The sequence below is a fragment of the Populus euphratica genome, unplaced genomic scaffold, assembly GCF_000495115.2.
Source record: "Populus euphratica unplaced genomic scaffold, PopEup_1.0 scaffold1.1, whole genome shotgun sequence".
Classification (NCBI taxonomy): domain Eukaryota; kingdom Viridiplantae; phylum Streptophyta; class Magnoliopsida; order Malpighiales; family Salicaceae; genus Populus; species Populus euphratica.
Genome location: NW_011499845.1, coordinates 4,243,591 through 4,263,273, shown reverse-complemented (window position 1 = coordinate 4,263,273; position 19,683 = coordinate 4,243,591). Strand labels below are relative to the sequence as shown.

Sequence of the window (19,683 nt, the reverse complement as noted above, 5' to 3'; positions counted from 1 at the left end):
TGGTGGCGGAGAAGGTGGTGGTACAGGAGGAGGATTTGGTGGAGGAGCTGGAGGTGGTGCTGGTGGTGGCTTCGGAGGAGGCAAAGGAGGGGGAGGAGGTTTTGGTGGAGGAAGTGGAAGTGGGCATTAATTCCTGAAGTTAGCGAGCTTTTAATGTCGTGCTTGTGCATGGGATATTATATTATTATGTCGCAATTAAGATTATAATTAGAATAAATAACTAAAGCTTGTATTATCTTGCATCATTTTCTTCCACACGAAAAAATATAAATGTATAATCAGTCTTTGACAAGATGAACAAATTGAAGTCATCTGCGCGCGTTCATTGCACTAAGGACCCTTTATGCACTCGAAAATTCTTCTGGAAGCAGAACCAAGATAATGGACAAGAAGCCAGAAATTGAAAGCTAGAAAGCCACGTCTGGACATAGGAAAGGTAGGCATTGCCTAATTCATACAAGTTTAGACTCAGAAGGCTTCATTAGATATGAAAAGCCTTGTAGGTTTCCAAGATACCGCATGGTATATTATCTCATATAAATTGTTTTAAAACATGGTTAAATAACATATTTCATACCGGATGAAACGTGAAGTCGGTTCATTTTTTGTGATAAGAATTATCCCCCAACAAAACAATCTGAACATGAAGTATTAACATGTTTAAAATAAAATGTGGGTAAATTAAAAATTAATCTAAAAAAATAATTCTTTTGACATGATTTTAGAAATCTTAAACCACGAATCACATTGAAAAATTACAAAATTCTCCTGTTGCCTGTAGCTTATATAATAATAAGCTTAAGAGTTAAATTTAAAGTTGGCTATGAGCTTAAGTTACATGCGCTTTTATTCATATTTTTTAGTAAAAATAATAATTTTTTTATCAACCAATGAATAAATCAACAATAATTTTTTTCTACATAAATAGTTTATTTTTCATGGAAAAACATCTAGTTTTTAAGGTAAAAAATTATTAGTTTTTTTATAATATATAATTAACTAGAATTAATTATGCATCCGTCTTTATTTTAAAATTTTATATAAAAAGAGATTGAAAGGGAAGTGTTCTACACCAACTAATAACTCTCTTTCTCTAATTTTATATAAAAAGAGATTGAAAGGGAACTGCTCTACGCCAAATAATAACTTTTTTACTCCTTTTTCCTCTGTTTTTTTCAACCTCTTTGCTTTTAGAACTTAGGTTTAAATTTTTCATAGAAAAATTTTTTGAGTTTGTTTTTTAAGTTAGATAAATAGTGCAAGGTAATCACTATTTACATGAAGGAGTAATCAATAAATTTCAAGGACAAATTAGATAATCTTTAACAACAATGTAATATATTTGCAGCTCTTTTTACATACTAAGTACTTCAATAAGTATAATAATCAATTTATTTAGATATTGTATTCGCTTACATGCATGTTTACGCTGATTGTTTGTTATAGTAATTTTTAACAATAAGTTTACAAATTAAATAAGTAAAAATACTGTTATTCTTTTGTTCTTGCAGATCCATGGAGTTAAACTAGACATTATCTTTTGCAATTTTTGTAACATTATCTAAGTCAGACACGCAAATTAATTCAGCGCCGAGATGAAGAAATAACAAGAACAATGGCATCTGTATTGCTTGCCAACAACCTAATTTTGCCAAACTGGGAGCCATTCCTTGCCATCTATGAAATCAATTGACATGAAGCTTTTAGCTTCTTCCTCAGTAAGTTGTTTCGACCAAGGGGCGCGGTTCTCAGGATCGGCTCCTGGTCCGTGGCACTTGTATTCTGCCTGGTAAAGATTCCTGTTTCCATTTATGAAGAAGCGGAACACAAGAAATTTCATCAAGCCTCATATTTAAGCATGGACGCGTATTCACAAAGCAAATGGAAAATTTCTTACTCTGTTTTGCCAGCATAGCTCCAATTAGTCCAGCCCTTAGGTGCAATGGTCTTAGAAAGATAGGCTTTTGCGAAAACCACCCTGGAATAGGCGCCTTTAGCTCTTCCTAAGTACACATTACCAATGCCATAAAACTTCCCTTTGATAAAAACAAACCCACTGTCATCTTCTGTTTCCCTATTATGAGCTGTAATGGACCCAAGAATATCCACCCTCATGTCAGCAATCACAAAGACTTCACAGCTCTGCAGCTCCGCGTTAATTTGAAACAACAAAATCATTATGTTTATAATTTTGATTAAAAAAAAAAGAATTACTCATCAATTGATTGCACTCACATGGAAAATGGACCTGCCACGGCCAAAGATGAAGTCAATTGAGCCCTGAATGTAGCAATCGTCATAGTAATGCCTCCCCTTGTAATCAAATAAAGTGTTATGGGTGCTGTAGAACCCACAGTGGTAGAATGCAGCCATGTCCGAACCAACAAATGCCGCCACAGACTGGTTTTGTGATGTAAAAGCCATCCCTGTTGGTGCCTCATTCTGCATTAATAGTGATAGATCCATTGAGGGTTAATAACAAATATTAAAGGAACGCAAAAAGCAAATTCATATGGATAAAATGAGCCCCAACACTTGAATTTAAAGGCCACGTACCTTGAAGCTAATACCGAAAGCAACGAAATTGGGGGCTTCGACGGTAAATGTTGCAGATGCCTTGTTATTAGCAGAGCTTTGGGACCAGACAATGGCTGTCCTTCCTTTGCCATTCCCTCTCATGAATATATACGGCTTATTCTTGGGAACGTGTACCTTTTCTCTGGTAGAAGATTTTTTTGTAACACCTCAAAGATCATCATCACCTTATACATGGCTCAATCCTTATTTATATTATAACTAACCAACAAAGAGGGGATGTTAATTATTTACCTGTAAACTCCTTTCCTGAGATGGATGATAATCCACTGAGAATTGTTTTTCGGAACAGCATTTATGGCCTCTTGGACCGACGTAAAATCTCCATCGCCATTGATATCGACCTTGATTGTCCGATTGGTGCCAATTTTTTGTGTCAACAGAGGAGAGTCTATAACTGTTTGTGCAGTCAAGCCATCAACATGGCCTGAAAATGATAGGGCAAGGACTAAAATGATAGTAAAGGAAGCAACATGGGCTGGTTTTAGGGACATAATAGGAGGCAAAGAGCAAATAGCCATGATGTTTAAGGAAAGAGTCGTGTTAACAGGATTTCGTTCAATTCTAAGTTAAGGGCGGCGACAAAATGTTTGGAAGTTCATAAAAAAACAGCAAGAAAGGAGATATTTATGATGTTCTTTAGAGGTGAAAGTTAAAATTGGATGTTGTTAATATGCGTTAGCGCGGGAAAGGTTGTTAGGAAACTATCTATAATTTCGGAAGGGCTCTAATTGAAGCCCGAACTTCTGTGGCTCGTACGCGATTACTGTTTATTTTTTTTCCTTTTCTTTTTATTTTTTGGTAACAGTATAATTGAGACCATATTCATTCCAAGTTATAATTTTAAACCGAAACATCAGCTGCGTCGATGAATAAAGTTGTTTATGTTTATGCTTCTTAGGCTAAATTGGGATGATAATGTAGTTGACGGTTGCTATTTATAGGTACTGTTAAACAAACTAACAGCTTATTGCTATTTCTAGTGTATTTTTTTTATTGATTTTTTATTTTTATAGTGAAAAACCCACCCATTAAAAATAAATATATTGTAACCTAGGAGGTTTTCTTTTCTTTTTCTCTTCAAATTTGTACAAATCAATTGCGCTAATTATATTTATACATAACTTTAATAAAAAAATTTATTTAAAACACCTTTTTTATTAATTCATTTGCATGTGAACGGGTTTAAAGCCAAATTACTTAGATCCCTTCTGTGATTTAAGTTTTTAATTAGAAATCTCAAGCTTAATATGCGCAAGTCTCCTAAATTTTTTTATTTTTTTATCCAAACTTAAATTGGTTGCCAAATTACATTATGATCTGAATAAATTTCACGTTTAATTACTAATTATGTGCATATATATGAATTATAGGAATGAGTAACCTCACACAGGATCTCAACTTATCCTAGCTGTATTAACTTGCGGGAGGTGCTATTGGCACATCCAAACTTTCTATTGGCACGTCGTCTTTCTACTGGCACATCCAACTTATCCAGTTCCCCTTTTGAGCTAGCCACAAATTTGACAGTTTCACGTATGGTCCACCAAGCAGTTATTCCTGACAGAAGCATCATATGATGAAAGAGATCCTTAGCAGGTAGAAATAACAATTCGCTGGTGCGTAGGTTGAATTTATATTATTTTTTAATATATTTATTTAAGTTAAAGCTCTTATGCTTGAAATTTTTATACAGTTATCATTATTTTATGTTTAATTTTATCAAATAAAACGAAAAAGATTATTCAAATTTATGATAACTTGATGAATAAAGTTACGATACGGTATCAAAGAATAATTTAATCTCAATCCAAAAGTAGTAACAGACAAGCTTAAGGTAACAGACCTTGCTATATGTAACCGACTGAGCACGTTGTATATCATGTGAATTATGACCACATCGATTCTACGCTTCCAAGCTCCCATCATGGTAGGGTGTGGACCTGGTCAGAAGTTGATGTTGCCTGTCATGTGACTTTACTGGTTGCCTGACCTCATATCCTTCTTGTCCTGAGAGAAGGTTCAGAGAAAGGAGATTATAACATTGACAATTGCATTTTAGAAAGGCCTTAAGTATCATTTACAGTCTCCTCTGGTGCAAATTTTGTGTGATTCAGAATCAATGAACAGGTCATTTCCTCTCTTATGTTCCAAAGGACTGTTGATGGGTTTTGTATCGGGAAGATGCGTTGTTATAGGTGTGATACTGCATATGGCAACAGCCTCTTTTTTGTTCAGTATCTGCTCAGCAAAGGATCCTCCTGTTCTTTATATATTTGGAGATTCACTGGTTGATGCAGGAAACAACTTCTACATTAATACAGCAGCAAAAGCAAATTTTCCTAATGGGATTGATTTTGGGAATCCAATAGGAATTCCATCTGGACGATTTACAAATGGTAGAATGGTAACTGATATCTTAGGCAAGTATTATTGCTGTTTCTCTCCACTTGTTATTAGCTGTACTTTCCCTTCACTTAATTTATTTTGTTTTGGTAGGAGAAGAAGTAGGGTTGACTAGTTTAACTCCTCCTTACTTGGCTCCGACAACCACTGGAGATGCGATCCTGAAGGGTGTCAATTATGCTTCTTCAGCATCGGGAATTTTGAATGATACTGAAAGGTTCTTCGTAAGCTTTGTGTTCCATTGAAAATAGGTTTCATCTTTAACCAAGTGTGGTGGAAGTTGATCAAATTTTCGAAAACTCCTTCGGGCTGTTTAAGGAAATCAGTTTAGCGAAATCCATCAAAGAATCTCTCCAAAGCATGTGATTAATGTTTTACAGTGACATCATAGCACTACTTTATTTCATTAATGACAGGGTCATCAAATCCACTTGGACGCACAAATCAGCAACTTTGTAAAGACTAGACAAGACATCATCTCAAGAATCGGTTCACAAGCAGCTAAAGAGCAGTTTAAACAGGCCATCTTTTTTGTTTCAATTGGCTCAAATGATATCATATTTAGCCAGTGGCAGAATTCATCATCTTGGAATACATTACTTGACACTATAATTTCAAGATTCAAATCACAACTTGTTGTAAGATTTTCCTGTGCTCCCTTATTTTGATAACTTTCATCTTAAGTTTTGCATGACTTTCTTAGAACATGAGATGTAAACTTTGGGTGCAGAGATTCTACAATCTGGATGCCAGAAAGTTTATAGTTACAAATTCTGCTGCTGTTGGATGCATCCCTTTTGTTAGAGATCTACATTCATCTGTAGATAGCTGTGTTGCTGTCATGAATCAGAAAGCACAGTTATTCAATAGCCGATTGAATAGCCTGCTAGCGGAACTCCCCAAAAATCTCGAGGCATCAACTTTTATTTGTGCAAACGTTTATGCAATGCTAGATGATATTCTCAGTAACTACATGACATCATATGGTATACCGAATGAGTGAATTCCCTTTGCAACAAACAACAAACATTTTCCGTCGACGTGGGATGGTCTTAAATTTTCTGACAGGCAGAACCTCTATTTTTTTTTTTTTACAGGCTTTGAAGTTGCAGATTCGGCGTGCTGTCATGTTGCTGGAGCTGGACTACATGGGGGTTTAATTCCATGCGGAATTCTATCTCAAGTTTGTCCCGACAGATCCAAGTATGTGTTCTGGGATCCATTCCATCTAACCGAAACTTCTTACGAAATCATAGCGAAACATATGATGGATGGTGACTTGAATTATATTTCACCTATGAACATCAGGCAGCTTCTGAATTATTGAACTGTTTGCTGCAATAAGACGGATTTTGAGCTGCTCTGTTTATTTGTCTTCTGGATTCTGTGATGCTATAAAATGAACACAGTATGGTCTATTAATCAAAATATGAATTCGGAAGAAATTCCAGCTGCGCATGGTTTTTCATGTGTAGTGGTACAGATACATACATACAGGCGGGTGCTACGAAAGCTAGTTAATTTGTCATCAAAGATTCAAGTTCTCTCCTCACATTAAAAAGGATTTTATGGAAAAGAGATATGTTGCATGTAGTCATAACATGTGTATGTGATGGTAGAAACTGATTGACGTGAATGGATAGAATGTCTGCAGTGTGTCAATTGTGTTAAATCAAGGGTGTAATTAGAATATTTTAAAAATGGAGGACCGACCATAACATAAGAGATAGTTGGAGTGTCTTAGATGGGGTTCCTGGCTTCCTGCCGCGCTTTACAAAGGAGAATATTAGGAGTTTAGTAGTATTATTGAGTCCCTATACTCTTAACAGTTTCATAAGATAGGCCCTCTATTATTATTTTTTATGAGTCGTTCCATTTACTCTAGAAAATCTTTTAATGTAATCCCTCCATCCCACTTCCTTCCAATTTATCATTAATTTCTTATAACATGCTAGAAAAATTCGAAACATGTCCAAGTGTATGCCAGACTAAATGTCAAGAATCAATAATAAATTAGATGAAGGGATCACATTAAAAACCTTCTTAAATAAGTGGACCAACTGAAAAAAACATAGAGTGACCACATTAAGAAAATGTCTAAAACATAGGCCCCAAATATACCATTAATCCGAATATTACGGGGTAGATTTACATGCACCATCGTTTCACGCTCTATTTTATTGGATTTGAATTTAGAATGAATTTCATTGAATGAACAAAGCCTAACGCACTACCTGTCAAAAATTAAGCCAAACCCTCCCCTGTTTCTTCTCAAAGGGAACAACTAGGGTTGCCAGATTCACGATGGACTTTTCCCGGAGGCAAGACTGGAAGTTTCCGACAAACAATTGAACGAAATACCTCACACCATGTGTTAAGTTGTGCACAGTTATTTGTTAGACTTGTATAAACACTATTCAGTAGTGTAATAGTTTTTGTGATGTGAAGAAAATTATTTTGTAAAAAGATTTTGTTTTTATTGAGGCTGATTTAGTATTCGATTTTGTAAAAAGATTTTGTTTTTATTGAGATTGATTTAGTATTCGGTTAAAATTGTAGTTCAAATTAAAGTTAAATAAAAAAATAATTTAATGTGTTCGGTTAAAAATATTTTTAAAATTAAGATTATAAAATAATTTTAAAAAATATATATTTATATTGATTATTTTTATTTAAATATTGTAGATTTAACTACTACTATTGCATTATAAAATAAATAATATTTTACATAAAATAGTTTTTATTGTTTCATTAAAATATCTACAACTTCATCGCGTATGAGATACATCTTATAAGAACTATAGTTTCTTTGATTTATTTAGCGCCCAACAACATCATAAATAAAATTAGGAATGAGATCAAATTTTATAAATATTATATTATTAAACGATTGTTGTATAATTTATATAGTATTATTAAATAATATTAATTTTTTAAATAAATAATAAATAAAAATAAATAAATAATTTTTTATTTTTATTTTACTAGATCAGATCTTATTAAATATATTTAGATTTGAACTAGATTTGAACTGAATCCAAGCATAACAGTAGTGGATTACTCCACTGTTTACTTAAGTTAATAACGGGGAAGAGTGATTCACTCTTTACAGAAGCAGTTCTTCTCTACGTTATAAATACAGATTTTAATAGGCCCCATGACAATAAATAATGTTTTTTTCATTACCAATTATGCCTTATTTTAAACACTCCTAGACAGACGGATAGAAATAAATGTTACAGTACTTGGTTGGTTCGCAGTTCTTTCACAATCTATAATTCATTCATCTTTTCTACTGCACCAATGAAGAACTTTATTGCATGAAGGGAGCTTTAATTTATAAGCCCACAACCCTAGCCGATGAGCTCATACAAAATTAGATGAAGTTAGCCCACAATATTAATTACCACCCCCAACACGCAAGTACAATAGGGCGTGTGGGCATATAATCAACCAGCTTAATGAGCTCATACAAATCAATATCAATGGAACTTAAAATCTATTTGCTATTTTTAAGTGACCGCATTAAATTCTTAACACGGGGCAGCTCATAGGTTTGGAATTTGAAGATGCGTGAAGGCAGTTAGAAAAATCAATACGCTTTGCCTTTTGAGCTAAGCACAGATTCATTCACTGTGCCTCAGTCTCCAATATATTTTGCGTGAAAACTCTTAAGGATTTGCTTTATAGTTTATAATTTATACACGCGGGCTCGGTGCTGATTCTGCAGGGCATTCAATGTTATAGTTTACTTATTTTCCTTTCATTTTCAAGCGGGCCATCGCCGTCTATTTCTTAAATCCATTACAAACTATCATCCATTTTCATATATTTGACAGTCTTGAGACTTTCCCATGAATTGAATAGCATAAAACCTGGAAGAAAATCAAGCGATTTTGGGACTGAAATGGAGCATGTTTTGGCAACATGACTGAGAGCCAAATTGAGTGGCTGGTGATAGTTTCAGATAGAATTGCAAGCTCCTAAGTTTAAGGGAGTAGCTTGAAAGAAAGTTAAATTCGAGGGACTGTGTGTAATTTATAAATTTTTATTGAATGGACATAAGTGAGTCCTATTGCAAATGGGTATCTGTAATTATTGCCACCTTCCATTTCATTGCATTTTATCCTTTGAGAGAAAGTCTAGGAAGGACAAGGATTAAAGTTCTTTCAAGTATAGGGATATGTGAGCTCCAGCCCAGGCCTTGGCTGATCAGATTGCAGATGTTTTGATATTCGAAACAAGAGTGAAGTGTCCCATCTGATAAGATTTATTAGGATGGTTAACGGTTGCGCATCCTTTTTGTCTTTGATTAAAACTTCCTTTTTAGATTTGGCGATTGTGGAAATTAAGACACGAAAATAAAATAAAATATGACTTTCACATAATTGCTCCCAACCTTTCGAATTAATTCATTTGCCATATAAACAAGTCCCCACAGTTAAATCACATTCAATTCTATTCGATCATGTTCTACCTTGTCCTTGCGTTCTTGAATACTTGTGATCTCCTTTTTGTTGCAAGTTGTTTGAGCTCTAGTATTTAACAGCAACAGGACCCTCAAGAATCAATAGTTACGCATATCTCGTTTTTTTTCCCGTCATGGATATCCTCTTAAATAAACGAGGAAATGCGTGGATAATGTCTCAAGTATTGACAATCTTTGTATTGTCAAGGGTCAGCATTGCAAACAGCGTTCCTGCGAATTTTATTCTTGGTGACTCCTTGGTTGATACTGGAAACAACAACTACATCGTGTCACTGTCTAAAGCTAACTACATCCCAAATGGGATTGATTTCGGAAGGCCAACAGGAAGGTACACCAATGGAAGAACCATTGCTGATATTATAGGCAAGTTCATTTCTCTTATTTCTGATTGATAGCCACTACTGCAGTGCCTAAATAAAGACTCAGCCTGATAGTGAAGCAGATAAATGATCTCATTTCCTCATCGTTATATCAAAACTTTGTTTAACTAACAGGTCAGGAATTGGGTTTTGAAGATTTCACTCCTCCTTTCTTGGCTCCTACAACAGTGGGATCTGTGGTTTTGAGGGGTGTCAATTATGCTTCTGGTGGAGGTGGAATTCTTAATTACACTGGAAAGATTTTTGTAAGTTTTCTGTTTGATTCAATCGAATATTTTTATTTTTCAAAATGTATATGCATGCTTGAAAGTGAATCACTGAATAGACAAAATCATCTCAGCTTCCAAGTTTTTTGAGAGCTTTTAATTAAGACTGTTAATGCTTCTAGAAAAAGTCTCAGAATCGATGAACGCATTTGTACTTCCAAAGTTTTTGAATGATTGTTTTTTTAATCTTTTCAATTTTAAGTGTGGAGTCAGATTTTTTAGAAAACCCCAAACATGAAAGTGCATTTTAAAAAAAGTTGCTGCACCTCTATTTTAGCCTGGTGAATTCATGTGATAAGCATTCTATGCATAACCTATAGGGTGGTCGGATCAACTTGGATGCGCAGATTGATAACTTCGCAAACACCAGGCAAGACATAATTGCAAGCATTGGTGCTCCTGCAACTCTGAGTCTGCTTAAAATGTCTCTCTTCGCAGTTGTTATTGGCTCAAACGATTTTATCAACAACTACCTGACACCAGTGGTCTCAGCCGTAGAGCAGAAGGTGGTACCTCCAGAGGTGTTTGTAGATATCGTGTTGGCAAGATTCAGATTACAACTCACGGTAAAAAACGCTCCTTGCAACTATATATGTTTATTTAGACCCTTAATTTTCCATTTATTAGACCAATTCTGGAATCCTATAAAGAGCCAGCTCCATACTATTTGCAGAGGCTCTACAATTTGGGTGCTAGAAAGATTCTTGTGGCAAATGTCGGTCCAATTGGGTGTATACCATATCAGAGAGATACAAATCCAGCTGCAGGAGACAATTGTGTTAGTTTTTCCAATCAGATAGCCCAGCTATACAACACAGAGTTAAGAAGCCTTATCACTGAACTTGGTGCAAATCTGGAGGGATCAAATTTTGTTTACGCAGATGTTTACCGCATTGTCAATGACATCCTGCACAATTATAGATCATATGGTCTGACATCTCGATCGTTTTTGGATGAGTACGTAGATGTTGTTTGTGTTCTATTCAGAAATAAGATTTGTAATTTTGTTTTGCAGGATTTGAGAACGCAAATGCATCATGCTGCTATGCTGCCGGGCACTTTGGTGGTCTGATACCATGTGGGCCTTCTTCAAAAGTTTGCTTCGACAGGTCCAAGTACGTTTTCTGGGATCCATACCATCCTTCTGACGCTGCTAATGTGATCATAGCGAAACGGCTATTAGATGGTGACTCCAAAGACATTTCACCGCTGAACATTCGCCGGCTCGCTACAATTTGAATCAAGTCAAATGAGAGCAATTAACCCTCTTCCAGGCAGAAGTTCAAATGAGAGCAATTAACCCTCTTCCAGGAAGAAGTCTACAAAGAAATTTTACTTTTGGACTGATAAATAATTGTATCGGTTAATAGAAAATATAAAATAGTTTCTTATTTTATATTTTGTTAAAACGGCCTCAAAATTTAGATTCTTCAGCATTCTTCTCTTTTCACTGGGTGAATCAAAAACAAGAAAAGAAGCTATTCATGAGTTTGACTGAATTGACCTGTGACCAAGTTCAAAGCTCATCATAACTTCTTTAAAGGCAATATATATATATATATATATATGAGCTACTATCTTAAATAGCTCACACTTTCCTATGCAGTGTAATTTCACATCATGTCTTTGTAGCCACTCCTTATCTCTTATTTCTCACGGGCTGAAACAACAGAGAAATCAAGTTTTTTGCTGCATCTCACTTGATTGCTGACATTAATTAATCCTTTGTCAAGGGCAATACTGCAAGCCCTTTAATGTGACCTAGTTCACGGTAGTAACTGGTGCTCTCTTCCCGAAGAAAAAGATTAGAGAAGAACCATCCATGTAGCCATTAACCCACCTGATCAGAGCAGCCGCCTACAGTAAGGGAGCAGTATACTAGTGAGTGCTTAGCAGTGAGTAATGACGGGTGACAGTTTATTTCATGGATGGTATTCCTGATAAATGGAATTGATGCTCAACTTTATGAGCAACCGAGTGGCCAACTTTATCCCTAATGAAATTCCAGCTAAAACAGTCACAGGCCTTCTCTAAATCAACCTTTATAGCCATGAATCCCTTCCTCCTGCATAATTTATGCATAGAACGGATAACCTTCTGAGCCACAATGACATTATCATTAATTCGTCTACTCAGCATGAAACAATTTTGCTGCGGACTAATAATGGAAGGAAGGAGCAACTTCATCTTATTACCAATGTTTTGGTTGTCAGTTTTACAAGTCACATTGCATAAACCAATTTGGCGAGATTGAGCAACACACACTGGCCTCTGTACTTTTGGAATTAGAGCAAGAAAAGTCTCATTAACCCGAGAAATATCTTTCTTTCCCCGGAAAACATTTTAAACAATTTCAACAGTACCTCCCGCCTTCCACCGAGTATGGAAGAAATGAGCATGGAAGCCATCAGGACCTGCAGCTTTATGAGCACCCGTATCAAATAAAGCACTTTGGACGTCATCATGCACAACTGGCCTACGCAATCTGGACATAACAGCATCCGCTGAAGGAAAAGCGCCCCTAATAGGAAAATAAGGTGGTCGGGCCACCACCTCCTTCGAAAATAAAACCTTATAAAGATTCCATACTGTACACCGAAGACTAGTAGTGTTCGAAACCCCATTTCCCTTATCACAGCGCGGGGATCCAATTAGAAATGGAGCTAGAATTTTTTAAATAAAAAAATAAATTATTAATAAATATTTGATATTATATATTATATAAGTATATATTATATTAAAAATTAATTTAAAATATATGTATCAACTCATATCAAACAAAATTAATTTAAAAATATTTTCAAAATAAAACAACTTACATTATAATTGTTCTTTTCAAATTTTATATTTTAACATCGCTTCATAATAACTTTATTATATATACAATTAACTTTTTATTCATCTATTTTTAGTTTAGAGTGGGTTCAATACTTATGTTTTCTAAATTTTTCAAGGACTGGTGAGGTTTTTGATAACAATTTTATACCGACATATGATAAAGAGTAGATAAAACTATAACTTAAAAGAATTGTTATGGCAGATTGATATTGTTATTCTTCACTTATTGTTTTCTATAGGTGAGTTAAATATAAATGTTAAATATTTTTTATTTCTCTATTATGTCCTTAATTTTCCTGAGTTGTCTTATACTTCATTTTTAATCACTAATAAATTCATTGTTATCCATTTTTTATATGAAATTCATAGTAAAATACTTATTAATTCATTAAAACTCATTGTAATTCATATCTATATGCATATGATATTTACCCATACACATATTAATTCACAAATTCTTAAATTATTATAAATCCTAACATTTTTAATAATTAATTATAAAGGAATAAAATTAAAATTAAACAATGAAACAAATAAAAAAGATGAAGAAAACTTACCTAAAGAATAAAGTATAAGAAATTATTTACTTAAGTAACTAATAGCTTAGGACTTGAAGAGAAATTTTGTAAAAGAAAAGAAGGTAAGAATAGTAGCTTGAAAAAAAAAAGGCTTTCGGTTAATTAATGAAAGAAAAAGAAAAAAAATAGTGAAATGTCCTAAATATATATATATTATATATTATATTATGTTGTAAGTTAGCAATAGCTAATTTAGGTTAATTAGTAGCTAACAAAAAAAATTAAACATGTTAAGATATTATTAATATTCTAATATAAAAAGTATTTTGAAAAAAAAATTAAAGGAGAAATTACATATTTTAATATATAAAATATATTGAAAAAAAAGATTAAGGGGGTGATTGCCCCCTTTTGACACCACGTGGCTCCGCCACTGGATCCAACATGGTTTCTCTTTCTATAAATTACAATGGTGACATGAAAAATCTAGAATTCTTATCTCCTAAGCAAATCCACTCGATTCTAGATTTTTGAAACCAGTGCAATTACTCTTGCCTCCAATAATCTTATATTCTTCCTGCATCTGATTTTCTTTTATTATTAATGAGATAACATGCTCGCTAATTGCCTCCATCGAGTTTATTAAAAAAAGGTATGATATAGTCAATGTTTTATAATAGAAAAAAAGTTTTGTTGGTAATAAAAAATTTAGAAACTGAACAAATATTTCACAATGTTTTGTGAGGAAAGATATAAAAAAAATTATGTTGGTAATAAAAAAATTAGAAACTGAACAAATATTTCATAATGTTTTGTGAGGAAAGATATAGTGCTTTTACCATATAATTTAGCTTTTCTGTTAATAAAAAGTAAAAACAATTACAAAGCTAAATTCCTACTAACTTAATATTAAAAAAAAACAAAGAAAATTTTAGAAGAAAAAAACTCATGAGGAAAAATATTGTAGCAATTGACAATGTTTTGTGAGGAAAACTATAATGTTTTTCCTGATAAAATAAAATAAAATAACCATTTAGAGAAATAATGTAGTAAATCACAGTATTTGTGAGAAAAATTACAACGTTTTCCTTATATGACTGAGCTTTATTATAATTATTAATTTTTAACCAACTCGATATTAAAAAAATTCGACAAAGATAATTTTGAAAAAAAATCATAAAAAAATCATATGAGAAAACACGACAACAATTTATAGTGTTTTAAAAAAAAAAATTATAAAACTAAATTTTTAATTAGCTTGATATTAAAAAAAATTAACAGAGATAATTTTAGAAAAAAATAACAAAAAAAGAAAAAAAAAGAAAAAAATCATGTTGGAAACACTATAGTAGTTCACAATATTTTGTGATGAAAATTACAGTGCTTCCCCACATGATTTAGCCTTATTTATAATGACTTATAATTGTAATTCTTAAATAGCTCAATATTAAAAGAGTAAAATTGACAAAGATGATTCTAAAAAAATTATAAAAAAAATCATGTGAAGAGAAACTATATCAATCCACAATGTTTTGTGAGGAAAGTCACAATGTTTTTCCCACATGATTAAGTTTTATTACAAAGTTAAATTTTAATCAACTCAATATTTAAAAAATAAAATTGACGAAGATAATTTTAGAAAAAAATATTACAAAAAATAAAAACACAAAAGAAGTTGGAAAAAAACCACATGAGAAAGAACTGTATCAATACATAGTGTTTTGTGAGGAAAAACTTGCATGTACTTGTATTTTTATTTTGTGAGGAAAAACTTGCATTTACTTGTATTTTTAATTTTTAAGTAGCTTAATATTTAAAATACAAAATTGATAAAGATAATTTTAGAAAAAAATATAACAAAACAGAAAAAATCTTGTGGGAAAAAATATTGTAGCAATCAACAGTAATTTGTGAGGAAAATTATAGTGTTTTTCTCATATATTGCAACTATAATTTTTAATTAACTCAATATTAAAAAATAAATTAAAAAAAAAACAATTTCAAAGAAAATTATAAAAAACAAAAAAAACATGGGAAGAAACATTGTAGCAATCAACAATGTTTTTTTTTTAGATTATAAAACTAAATTTTTCATCAGCTCAATATTAAAAAAAATCAACAAATATAATTTTTAAAAAATAAAAAAATAAAAAATAAAAATTATGTGGGAAAACACAACAGAAATCTACAGTATTTTAAAGAAAAAAATTACAAAATAAAAATTTTAACCAGCTCAATATTTTTTTTTTTTAAAAAAAGAGGAAAGTTGAACAGAAAAAAAGAAAAGTAATTTTGGGAAAAAAATAAGAAAAAAATTGAAAATTTTAAAAAAATACAAAAAAATATACTATGAATTACTGTGTGTATTTGTGTATTTGATGTGTGAAAATAGTAATTTCTCTACACCCTTTAGTTATATGTATTTAAAAAGTAAAATTAATAAAAATAATTTAAAAAAAAATAAAGAAAAAAACAGAGAAAATTTGAAAAAAAACAAGTAATTTTGAAAAAAAACAAAAAAATTAAAAAAATACATTATAAATTATTATTATAATCCATGATATATTTGGATTTTCCTCCACTTTTTACTATATGTATAATACCAGCCCAGGCCTTTTGAATCTCTCCCAAACGGGCCGAAACGAGTAAAACAAAATATTTATCCGAAATCCATCCTTTCAGGATATCCATCCAAACTTTGGTATCGCCGAAAATAAAAATTTTAACCAGCTCAATATTTTTTTTTTTTAAAAAAAGAGGAAAGTTGAACAGAAAAAAAGAAAAGTAATTTTGGGAAAAAAATAAGAAAAAAATTGAAAATTTTAAAAAAATACAAAAAAATATACTATGAATTACTGTGTGTATTTGTGTATTTGATGTGTGAAAATAGTAATTTCTCTACACCCTTTAGTTATATGTATTTAAAAAGTAAAATTAATAAAAATAATTTAAAAAAAAATAAAGAAAAAAACAGAGAAAATTTGAAAAAAAACAAGTAATTTTGAAAAAAAACAAAAAAATTAAAAAAATACATTATAAATTATTATTATAATCCATGATATATTTGGATTTTCCTCCACTTTTTACTATATGTATAATACCAGCCCAGGCCTTTTGAATCTCTCCCAAACGGGCCGAAACGAGTAAAACAAAATATTTATCCGAAATCCATCCTTTCAGGATATCCATCCAAACTTTGGTATCGCCGCCGTCATTGACAGCAGGGTTTTTTCTTTTATAAAATATACTATGAATTACTGTGTGTATTTGTGTATTTGATGTGTTAATTTCTCTACACCCTTTAGTTATATGTATTTAAAAAGTAAAATTAATAAAAATAATTTAAAAAAAAATAAAGAAAAAAACAGAGAAAATTTGAAAAAAAACAAGTAATTTTGAAAAAAAACAAAAAAATTAAAAAAATACATTATAAATTATTATTATAATCCATGATATATTTGGATTTTCCTCCACTTTTTACTATATGTATAATACCAGCCCAGGCCTTTTGAATCTCTCCCAAACGGGCCGAAACGAGTAAAACAAAATATTTATCCGAAATCCATCCTTTCAGGATATCCATCCAAACTTTGGTATCGCCGCCGTCATTGACAGCAGGGTTTTTTCTTTTATATATATATATATACTCGCTTAATCAAGAAGAGAACAACTGATCCTCACCCACCCCTTTCTTTTACTTCTATATTGATTCGCATGGAAAAATTATACCAGGAATTTTGTTCTTATTGATTTTCTTTTTTTATTAATCTAATATAGAAAAGGACAATCATGCTGATGGTTGTATTTTGGACTCTCTTTTTCAAGGATATAGTGAAATACGCTTAACATCGTCACCAGCAACGATTCTGCTATCGGAGTAAAATGAAAGTTTTGACTTTAAGCAGTTCTTTTTTTTCCCAATCATTTTTTCTTTAAATTTTAATTTTTTTATTAAATCTTTTCATGTATATTTAATAAATAGTAAGTTTAATGTTTATCGAATGTTCCAATTGATAAATGATATCATTTGAAAATAAAACTAATTAGAACATATTTTTAAAGATAAGATGAATATTAACAGAGGGGTATTTTTAGATTGTTAAATTCTGCTGCGAAAGTTTTGATTAAAAGGAGAAAGTTAGGCAGAGCCGCAGGGGTGTCTAAATCATATGACTTATCAAAAAGAGGTAAAAAAAAAAAAAAACACATGCACTGGCTATTAATAACAATCTATCAATGCAATGTCGGCGGGTTGATCCTATCCAAAGACCGAGCCCCATACCTCAGGTGTTGCCAGCACACAACCCTAACTGTAAGCTTTTTTACACGCAAATCAATATCGCACAAAACCATAAATAAAACAGGCAATCGATCAAACCTGCCCGGAAAAAAAGAGAGAAAAAAGTAGTTTTGTCCCTTCTCTGACTTGAAAATGGATCCAACCAGAATTGAAAACCTTATCCTGGTCACTCGAGACCAAAACGGCATCGCAACGATCACAATAAACCGTCCAAAATCGCTGAACTCCTTGACGAAGCCTATGATGGTTCGCTTAGCCCGTCAAATCAATGCCTTAGGCAAGGACGAGTCAGTTCGGGTCATCATTTTGACGGGATCGGGTCGGGCGTTCTGTTCGGGTGTGGATCTGACTGCTGCGGAGGAGGTGTTTAAAGGGGATGTAAAGGACGTGGAGACTGACCCGGTTGCCCAAATGGAGCAGTGCAAAAAGCCCATTATTGGAGCTATTAATGGGTTTGCGGTTACCGCCGGGTTTGAAATTGCACTTGCTTGTGATATTTTGATCGCTTCTAAAGGAGCCAAGTTTATGGATACACATTCAAGGTGTGTTGTATTTTATATTTGATTGAAGTTTTTGTATGTTTATCTACTAGTTTCACCCTTTGATTAATATGGTTTTGTTATTGGGGTCATGCTTTTTTTTTTTTGTGTGTGTGTGTTTTGGGGGGGGGGGGGGGGGGGGGTTTAAAGGGTCTGGGCCTAGAACGAAAGAGCTAATCGTAGTGTTTATAGTTGTATCTGATTAGCTTGAATGCGCAGTAATTGAATGCTCTTGGGAATGTGAAAGTAGTTACGTTTTCGGTGGAATTTTGTGATTGGATTCAGTATGTGATAATATTCCATGCTTTCCAGGACAAGTTTTTTAGATTTTAGTGTTCGATACGATTGTTTGAATTGCCTGTGAAGGTTTGGGATTTTTCCTTCGTGGGGCCTCTCGCAGAAGCTTTCACGCGTTATAGGGGCAAACAGGGCTCGGGAAGCGTCTCTAACGGCCATGCCAATTTCTGGTGAGCAAGCTGAGAGGTGGGGCTTGGTTAACCATGCTGTGGAAGAAGGTGAAGTGTTGAAGAAAGCCCGAGAAGTTGCAGAGGCCATTATAAAAAATAATGAAGACTTGGTGTTGAGATACAAGGCTGTTATAAATGATGGCCTGAAGCTGGACCTGGCTCATGCTCTTTCTCTAGAGAAGGTAGTTTTCCAGAATTTTTGACACACAAATGTATACATATTTCTTTCTCTCAGTTGAGGGATTTTCCAGGATTCTTGTAAGCATATCCTAGTTCTTTCCAGACTAGTTTGCTTTTTGGTTCCTTGTGTTTTACCTAGCGTCGTGTTTCAGCAAACTTATTTTGTTATGGTTTTGCGCGAATGTGTTTTTTTTTTAACCGTCATTTACATTCTATGTTATGACTAACAATTGTTTTCTCATGGTTTGTTTCAGGAGAGGGCTCACGCCTACTACAATGGCATGACTAGGGAGCTGTTCCAGAAGATGCAGGAATTCATAGCGGGTCGGAGCTCCAAGACACCTTCTTCAAAGTTGTAAATTTCTAAATCTCCGAATTGTTGTTATTGTGAAAATCAACTTGTTTCCTCCTTGAAGAAGGGAAATTTGAAATCAATAAAAATTATTTATTCACCATTCAACACTTAGTAGCAATTTTTCAACCATTAATATATATATTTTGGACTTGTTTGTCATTGCAATCTAACTGTATTTAAAAAAAAATAGTTTTGTTTTAGTTTTAAATTAATATTTTTTTATGTTTTTAAATTATTTGAATGTGTTGATATCAAAATAAATTTTATGATATAAAAAAATATATATTATTTTAATATATTTTCAAGATAAAAATATTTTTTTTTTTTATCTTTGAGTGGAAAATATTACC

At 32.6% G+C, this 19,683-nt stretch overlaps 5 protein-coding genes across 6 annotated transcripts in view; 4 read left to right on the top strand and 1 right to left on the bottom strand.

Annotated features, from left to right (window-relative positions):
• Positions 1-319, top strand: part of LOC105122471 (glycine-rich cell wall structural protein-like) — a 1,332-nt gene extending 1,013 nt beyond the window's left edge. The window contains exon 5 of the mRNA XM_011021584.1: positions 7-319. Within this exon, the coding sequence (XP_011019886.1) occupies positions 7-130 (124 nt within the window). The 3' untranslated portion in view covers positions 131-319. The remainder of the gene's footprint in view (positions 1-6) is intronic.
• Positions 320-1,642: 1,323 nt separating this feature from the next.
• On the bottom strand, positions 1,643-3,116 carry LOC105128127 (Pectin lyase-like superfamily protein). The gene is made up of 5 exons (XM_011029653.1): positions 2,830-3,116; positions 2,557-2,719; positions 2,236-2,442; positions 1,898-2,142; positions 1,643-1,799 (listed from the first exon to the last, which is right to left on the bottom strand). The coding sequence occupies exons 1-5, from the start codon at positions 3,114-3,116 to the stop codon at positions 1,643-1,645; spliced, it is 1,059 nt and encodes a 352-aa protein (XP_011027955.1).
• A 1,481-nt stretch (positions 3,117-4,597) lies between these two features.
• On the top strand, positions 4,598-6,345 carry LOC105122461 (GDSL esterase/lipase At4g16230-like). The gene is made up of 5 exons (XM_011021572.1): positions 4,598-5,018; positions 5,095-5,225; positions 5,418-5,639; positions 5,732-5,987; positions 6,099-6,345. Exons 1-5 carry the CDS (start codon positions 4,718-4,720, stop codon positions 6,326-6,328), a joined length of 1,140 nt encoding a protein of 379 aa, XP_011019874.1. The 5' UTR covers positions 4,598-4,717; the 3' UTR covers positions 6,329-6,345.
• Positions 6,346-9,393: 3,048 nt separating this feature from the next.
• LOC105122448 (GDSL esterase/lipase At4g16230-like) lies at positions 9,394-11,412 on the top strand. Of its 2 annotated transcripts, none has more exons than XM_011021560.1 (5): positions 9,394-9,853; positions 9,985-10,115; positions 10,484-10,702; positions 10,810-11,065; positions 11,152-11,412. In XM_011021560.1, the coding sequence occupies exons 1-5, from the start codon at positions 9,604-9,606 to the stop codon at positions 11,373-11,375; spliced, it is 1,080 nt and encodes a 359-aa protein (XP_011019862.1). In that variant the 5' UTR covers positions 9,394-9,603; the 3' UTR covers positions 11,376-11,412. The 2 variants fall into 2 exon arrangements, with proteins under 2 accessions (XP_011019862.1, XP_011019854.1); XM_011021552.1 differs by having other exon boundaries at positions 9,395-9,853; positions 10,457-10,702.
• A 6,315-nt stretch (positions 11,413-17,727) lies between these two features.
• Positions 17,728-19,438, top strand: LOC105122438 (probable enoyl-CoA hydratase, mitochondrial). The gene is made up of 3 exons (XM_011021540.1): positions 17,728-18,334; positions 18,698-18,980; positions 19,233-19,438. The coding sequence occupies exons 1-3, from the start codon at positions 17,925-17,927 to the stop codon at positions 19,335-19,337; spliced, it is 798 nt and encodes a 265-aa protein (XP_011019842.1). The 5' UTR covers positions 17,728-17,924; the 3' UTR covers positions 19,338-19,438.
• The last annotated feature ends 245 nt before the right edge of the window (positions 19,439-19,683 follow it).